The sequence below is a fragment of the Diadema antillarum genome, unplaced genomic scaffold (assembly GCF_040938485.1).
Source record: "Diadema antillarum isolate AM-2024a unplaced genomic scaffold, OU_Dant_1.0 scf00000087, whole genome shotgun sequence".
NCBI classification, from domain to species: Eukaryota; Metazoa; Echinodermata; class Echinoidea; order Diadematoida; family Diadematidae; genus Diadema; species Diadema antillarum.
The window spans coordinates 695,638-703,738 of record NW_027270976.1 but is presented as its reverse complement, the minus strand read 5'-3'; the positions used below and the strand labels follow the sequence as shown (position 1 = coordinate 703,738).

The 8,101-nt window shown below is 38.8% G+C and overlaps 1 protein-coding gene across 1 annotated transcript; it reads right to left on the bottom strand.

The window, feature by feature from the left end:
* Positions 1-314: 314 nt before the first annotated feature.
* LOC139718008 (uncharacterized) lies at positions 315-4,310 on the bottom strand. The gene is made up of 4 exons (XM_071629494.1): positions 3,839-4,310; positions 2,549-2,764; positions 990-1,196; positions 315-500 (listed from the first exon to the last, which is right to left on the bottom strand). The coding sequence occupies exons 1-4, from the start codon at positions 4,121-4,123 to the stop codon at positions 315-317; spliced, it is 894 nt and encodes a 297-aa protein (XP_071485595.1). The 5' UTR covers positions 4,124-4,310.
* Positions 4,311-8,101: the final 3,791 nt, after the last annotated feature.

Sequence of the window (8,101 nt, the reverse complement as noted above, 5' to 3'; positions counted from 1 at the left end):
AATTTCCCTTTATCCTTCTGAAGAAAGTACATTGAATTCCACTGAAAAAAAGAAAAATCCTGAATATAGTGACATTTTCTTGTCCGATAAGTTTAGGACACCAAGTACTAAATCTCATCTGTCATATCATTCTCCTCCTTGCCCAAGCTGGTTTAAAGCAATCATTCTGAAAATATAATTAGATAGAATACACACTATATTCATGTTGAATAATTGCTTTGTTGTGTTGGCCTGTTTAACCTCAAGAACAACTATTCAAGAATTCAGGGGCAGCAGAAAACCACAAGGTCCCCCCCCCCCCCCCCATACTTTGCTTATTTTCTTCGCCATACACTGAGTTGTGGAACAGTCCACTGGTTTCTCCTAGCTGTCTCTCTGATGAACATGGGAAGTCCCCTGTCGTCCATCAGTGTGAAGTCTGGCCCAAGAATCCTCTTCAGGGAATCCAGGGTTGTTACCCGCTGTCCATACTGGTCCTTGTACCCACCGATCCATTTTGACTGTACACACAGATGTAACACAAAAAACAAAATATCTAAATTGATTGACTGATTGATTGATTTGAATCTTATTTCCACTTTGGGTAAAAGACAAACAAGATACAAATATAACTAAGTTACAATGATTACTACAATGAAATCAAATTTTGTCTTTCATGATGTACAAAAATATCCAAAATGTTTATTCTAATAATATATTCATTTGCGACAAATATATTCGCAACAATGGGTAAATAAGTAGTAGTTACAAGAACCAAAGTGGGGGAGCCTCAATCAAAAGCATAGCTTCAATTACTTATGCCCCTCCCCCTCCCCCCCAAAATAAATCATATCATAATGAGAAAATTAAACACATAACAGAGCATATAATATATGATATAAATGAGAAAGTAGTTAGTGCAATTATAAATAAAAAATAGATTACATAGCTTGGTTTGGGTAATAATTGTTGTATGAAATGATGTCTTTGTGAAACAGAAGTGCACTGACCTTGGGTGTGTATTCTTCCATCCATGACGCAGGAGTTGTTAGAATCAAGACTCCACCCGATGCCACAAGACCAGGAACTCTGTTAAGGAAGTCCATGGGGTCTGGTAGCCTACAGATGAGATTAGCAGCAACCACACAGCCAAACTGGCCTAGATCAAGTGGTAAGTTGCAAGCGTCACCCTGCTGGAAGTGGCAACGTTTCCGGTCCTTGGAGTACAAGTGTGATGATAATAAGAGAAAATTTCTTATAATGAGTGTGGATGCCAGTTTAGTATCACTCTCTAGAAGAAAATTTCAAGACACTCTGGTTTCCATGTTTCTCTCGTACATAATACAAGTTAATTCATTCAGTTTCTATCAATTCAATGTGTTTTGACATATGATATGACTATCCCCCCTCCCTCAAAAAAAAAAAAAAATTAAATGTGTCAATGAAAATACATGTATAGCTGATTTAACAGAAATGCTTAGTACAGACCAGAGATGGAAATGATCAATGTTTCTGTTTCACTGTATTCCCCTTTGCTATTTGACAGTTGATAAACAAATAATCGATGCTCATACAGATGATAGGATAAGCCATCAGTCGGGATACATGCAACTTTTTCTAAGGAGCTACTGCTGAGGAAAGTGGCTTTAACATCTCCAACATCAAAAGATTAAATGTGTCTCATCACCCAAAGTTATTGTAGTGAATCTTTTTTATATCTTATTGAGAATCTGCTTTACATCCAACAGATAGCCAAAAAAGAAGAAGAAGAAAAAAAAAGATTAATGTTTATATGGCCTAGATTTGGCTGGAAAGCCCACTAGAATATACCAGTTCCAAGACTGCTGTATATTTCACTAAGAATGTCTTAATCATTGCCTGTGTTGGAAACAAGAAAGTACTACAACATGATGGCATGATGCAATGCAAAGGACGGAAGAATGCACAGTGAAATATGATGGGCCCAGCACAAACTGGATGTGTTCACAGTGCCATTACGAGTCATCTGCTACATGTGTATCTGCTTACTTATCTGACTTGATATGGAAATATCTTTGTCATATGATTGCTTTTAGACCAATTACAAGAGTATCATCATGTATGATATACATGATATCCCAACTTGAGACCTTTCAATCCACTTCTATCAACCAGAAACAACATAGTCCCCTCATGGCTTGTGGTAGTAACCCTACCAGTACACACTGGTATCAAAGCAATTTTTTATCTTTCTTTCTTTCTTTCTTTTAACTGGAGCTACCCGGTAGTCATATTTTCTGATATGCAGGATCATCAATTATTTTCAAAACTTTGAAACTATCATCTACTTCTCTATCAAGAGGATTCATGTTTCTCTCCTTCCTTATTTTCTTTCTCTAATTAATGTGAAATCCATTTCTTTCAGATTGCAAACAAATGTACAGTAGATATATATAATGAGCTTAATTAACCCATTGAGGATGAGCTGATTTTGCAACATACATTTCCCATAGACACCTGCTCGAGTATTCTCGAGACCCATCTTCAACAGGTTAATCAAGACATTAGGTAGTGTGTAAAGGCAGCTTACAATGGAGGAGTCTACTACAGCAGTGAGATCTGTTCTCAAGTCTCCTTCATCGGTAACGGAGTACTGGAGACTGCCATGGTCCTTGAGAAGATTGCAGGCATCGATGAAGGCATGGCTGAAGTCAATGCCAACCACTTGCTGAAATTCTCTGGCCAGTTCAAAGGAAGTCCTCCCCACAGCACAGCCAATGTCAAGGGCCCTGCTTGGAATCGTTGACTATTAAATAGATGACATGCAAACAAAAGAGGAAGAGAGCACTTAGTGCCTAGAGGCAAGACAATGTCAAAAAAGATGCATGTGTTCTAAGATGTAATGTCATAATCCCACTTCAATATGTTAGAAATATGCTTGATTTTTTTTTATTTTTTTTTATGCCCGATCATCATTACCTCCGCCAAGGAAGGATTTTTTTTTTTTCATCAGCATTGGTTTGTTTGTGTTTGTCTGTGTGCAAACTAACTCAAAAAGTTGATGGTGGATTTGGATGAAACTTGCAGGATAAGCTGATAATGACACAAGGAACAGATGATCAATTTTTGGTAGTGATCTGAAAGTTTTTATGGATTCTTTATGGATTTTTTTTTTTATCCTTCAGCAGACAGGGTCAATGAATTTAGGAGTTCAAGCTGCAAATATGTGAGGTTTGCATGAAACTCAAGTCTGCTTATGTGAGGCGCCGTGCAGCTGGAAGCTGATGACGTAAAAAAAAAGATTCTATATTGGGAAATTCAGCATGCGTGTATAGGTGGAAGTAAACTGCATGGTGTAGGTCTGCACTCTCAGAGTGCTTTTCTAGTTGATGCCTGATGGCATATTGGATCAAGTCATTTAACAAATTGTGCAAAAACATTTGCTAATAGTCTGTGGATATTTGACGTTTACTTTCATACAAACAAATCCAGGAGATCTGTACAACTAAAGGGTAGGCGCCTTTACAAAATTCAAGGGGGCGCACGCACCCCCCCCCCCCCCACACACACACACTTTTTTTTTCTTTTGTTTTAACAAAAAAAATTAAAACGAAGAGGGGGCGCGGGCCCGGCGCACCACCTTTACCCTCTACCGCCACTGAGGCCATGAGGAGGCATCACAGTGTTGCCGTTTTGTGGGCGTTGGGTATGTATCCAGCCGTGGACTAAACCCACAGGACCACACCATGACACATAGCCATAGGTAATACTGTATACGCGGGACGACTACCCAGCAAGGCCAGATGTGCACGCTCACAAGTAGAGGCTTCTACTTCAGACTGTGTATCCCTTCCACCCGGGCTGCGCCGGGGGATCATACCTTGTCAGTGGTCCGCAGCGCCTGAAGTGCTTCTTCTGCAACCCGGCGTGGGAAGTCGAGGGCATCTCTGGGACCGAAACTGTAGGCTAGCACTTCCTCCGGAGCCCCATAGTGAAATACCAGATATTCATTCACTAGTTGTTCTGTTTCATACTTGTTGTCGTTCTTTTTCCTCCTCTGTTCGTTTGTCAAAAGTCTATACGTTGAGTAAGCAGCAACACTTGACGTTGCTAACAGCGCTGCCCCGACGATGTAATGCCTATTGGTGTGGAAGAAGCTATCCATTTTCAGCTCTGAATCTTTTCAACTCTTTCTTTCGGGTTTCCTCCAGTTGACAAATAACCAGCGAATAAAATGTACCTGAAAAAATGATCTGCTCTTACTACTGTTCTGCTGTGTAGCCACTGTACTGGATGCCACTCTTTCCCCACTCTGAAATCAGCACGTGGGTAGGCGGTTTACGCTCTACTTATGATCTTTCTGGCATGGCCTTACTTACTGTATAATGGACAAGTAAGAATGATTTCGTTCCAGCTCACAGTACAGTGCGTTTATCTATCCCCATCGCCATAGGCCCACAGAATTCTGTGTGCCCCATCCCCGATTATTGACGTTCCAGGTCTCAACGTAGATGGCGCTACTGCGGGACCGCCGCAGAGATGTTTTGTTCATGTACATAATGTACTAGCATTGAGAGTGAGAGGATTGTTGTTGTTGTTGTTGTTGTTGTTTTTGTTGGTTTTTGTTGTTGTTGTTGTTGTTGCTGTTGTTGTTGTCGTCGTGATGTTTTGTTTTAGATGATCAAGGGAAACATTTGAGCAAAACAGTGAGGGCTTGTTTTCTTCTTTTTTTTTCTGTATCGATTATCTTATGTTGTATGAGGCAATCATTTTATGACTGTATTCTTATTTTTGTGTAATTGTAAATAATTGCAAATATGATTGTAATTATAATTATAATTGCAAGAGGAAGGAAATAAAAACATTTAAAAATATAGGCCTACTCCACGTGCAGGATCGCATTTTGTTCAAAATAACGCAACAATGAAAGAATTTAAAGTTCTTGTTTGTTTTTTGTTTTTGTTTTTGTTGTTGGGTTGTTGTTGTTTTGTTTTTTTTTTTGCAGATTGTCACCATTAACCATAACATATCGTCATAACTTTTTGAATAAAAACTTCGAATATTCCACCAGTATGATATGTACCAGATGGTTGAATTTTAATCTTAAACATTCACAGCTTCATCGACCCCTCCTGGGCCCCGTCTCATAAAGCCTTCAAATCGATCACAAGTCCCCAAATCAATCGCAACTTGCATTGCAGCACACACAAAACTTGTGATTGATTTCTATCACAAGTCTTTATAAGACAGGCCCCTGACTGCCCTACACCATTCAACATTCTCTCCCCGCCCCCCCCCCCCCCTCCCCGTTCGGTTGATGTGCTTAGACGTTACATTTCAAGTAAATTTAGCAATTAGTGAAAAATTCATGCGACAGTTAAAAAATGAATAACCATTGTGTCGGTTTATTTTGATTAAAAATTTCCAAATATTCTGTCAAATGTGCGCACGACATCCGGCGGTAAATTTCACTTAAAAATGAAACGCGCGAGGTCTCTCGTGTCGGGTTTCCACACCTTCCCCCTGTTTTGTTGCTTTTCTTAGCCCAGTATTCACATAATTTGAACAGCAGTGAGTATTTGATCAGTAAATAGAAAACAACAACAACAACAACAACGAAATCAAACAATTACGATAGAATATAGATTTTAGTTTGTGTTTGGCGTTTTTTGTTTAACTTAAATCAACCCCTGTCACAATGAGTCAAATGCTCTCAATTTCACACTCACACTTTATACGGATAAAGACGAATGTAGCACACAAAGGGTTGGTTAAAGGACAAGTTCACCTTCATAGACATGTGCGTTGAGTGAATGCAGCAATATTATTAGAACACATCATTGAGAGTTTGAGGAAAATTGGACAATCCGTTCAAAAGTTATGAATTCTTGAAGTTTCAGCTCAGTCACGGCTAGATGAGAAGACTTCTATAGCTTGTGATGTCACATGTGTACAACGGTATAAAGAAAGAATCAAGAAAAATAAACATATTTTCAGTTTTCTCGCATAACAAAAGAATACTCGACTCGACTCGGGGGGGGGGTACGTTTTTATACTAAATGTAACCTGTGAGATTTCTTTTACTTGATTTATTGGCTTCTGTGTCATGTACATTTACATATATACACTATACATTGTAGTGACTGTATATACACGAATCTTCGCTATATGAAGGACTATACGGGGTACAGTATGTGATGGTGTGAGATCCTCGGGGAGGGAGCGAAGCGACCGAGCGGGGGAGGTTGTGGGAGGGGGATAACCCCTCCCACGGTAGGGACGTTTTGTAAAAACAAGTGTGTAAAGTCGCGTTTATAGAGCATTTTAAATCAAATTTCTAAGGAATTAAACATAGTAAAAAAAATCACTGCGAAGGATTGTGATCATATTAACTTGGACTATGACTATAACCTATGAAAACTATCAATTTTACATGGAGTGGAAAAATCACTGTGAAGGACTATAACATACGGGGGTACATCCCCTCGGCGAGGGAGCGAAGTGACCGAGCGGGGGAGGGTGGGGGGGATACCCCCTCCCACGGTATACTAGGGACTTTTTGTAAAAACAGAGTATAAAAGTCGCGTTTACAGAGCATTTTTAAATCAAATTTCTAGGGAATTGAACATTTAAAAAAAATCGCTCTAAAGGACTACACGGGGGTACGTTATATGTGACGGTGTAAAATCCTCGGAGAGGGAGCTAAGCGACCGAGCGGGGGAGGGTGTGGGAGGGGGTTACCCCCTTCCACGGTCGGGACTTTTTGTAAAAACAAGAGTGTAAAAGTCGCGTTTATGGAGCATTTCAAATCAAATTTCTAGGGAATTAAGCTTAGTAAAAAAATATCGCTTCTTGGGAATTAAACATAGTAAAAAAAATCGCTATGAAGGATTATGTGGGGGTACATTTATGTGACGGTGTGAGATCCTCGGCGAGGGAGCGAAGCGACCGAGCGGGGGAGGTTGTGGGAGGGGGATACCCCCTCCCACGGAAGGGACTTTTTGTAGAAACAAGAGTGTAAAAGTCACGTTTATAGAGCATTTTAAATCAAAGGGAATAAAACATATAGTAAAAAATCACTGCCAAGAACTTATGAAAACTATTCATTTTACTAGGTACGGGCAGGGGGAGCGAGCTACATTGTTCGAGCAATATACAATTTGTTCTTATAAATGAGCATAGAAGCACAGAAGAAAATGAAAAATGTAAGGTTTACTAAAGGTATGTTTCAGGGGGGCACACTCAAGGACGCGAGGCTACCATCTATACACTCAATTAAATATTAGTGTGTAGATGTAATAATGTATATTGTTAATGTATTCTTCGCCCTGTTATGTGCGAAAAAAAATCGCCGTTTTCAGTTTTGAAATTGACAACTTTTAGACGAGAAAAGTGCATTTATTGTTCATTTTGGTCTTTAAATAATTAATCAATTATTTGTTACAGGGGGCTTCCAAACACACCCACACACAAAAATAAACTAGAGGGAGATTTAAGGGAATTTGACTTTTGAACGAACATAATATAACGAAGAGACAAAACAAAACACATCAATATGATTTTTTATTCAACGGTACATTTTCTGGGGACAAGATAGAAAAAGCTAATGTAGAGGGCACCTATCATACATATATACTGCCCTTACAGATTGACCAACAAGAAATTATTGATTGTATAATTATCTTATCATTATTATGCCCTATATACATTTATATCTTAAAATTATTGAAGATATATCAGTGTGTTCCTAAAATCCTCCACACATACGCCCACACACACTTACTATCTGTCCCGGAGATAGACAACATAATAAACTGATTATCCTAAAGTCCCGATATCACTGCCTCTCTTATTCTTCTTAACCAACTTCAATGGACAACATTATCAAATGTACCGTTCTGTTTTGTTTTTCCCCAGAAATACTTTATTGATTCATATTCATTTGTTGTGATTTTCAATAGATTGTAATAATCAGATATCATAATAATTATATAACACATAATCCTATATTGACATAATTAATCAGGACTTCACACTTTCATTATCATGTAATGTATTGCGGCGATCATGAAGCACAATATAGAAGCCGTTTAGAAATGAGTCAATTCAAGCAAGTCTCAATAAACTTTAGTTGTCACAATAA

Coding starts and splice junctions, on each gene's coding strand:
- LOC139718008 (XM_071629494.1), bottom strand. CDS start 4,123: ATGGATAGCTTCTTCCACACCAATAGGCATTACATCGTCGGGGCAGCG. Junction 2,765..3,838: donor CGCTGCGGACCACTGACAAG/GTATGATCCCCC, acceptor TCTATTTAATAG/TCAACGATTCCAAGCAGGGC. Junction 1,197..2,548: donor CTGTAGTAGACTCCTCCATT/GTAAGCTGCCTT, acceptor TTGTACTCCAAG/GACCGGAAACGTTGCCACTT.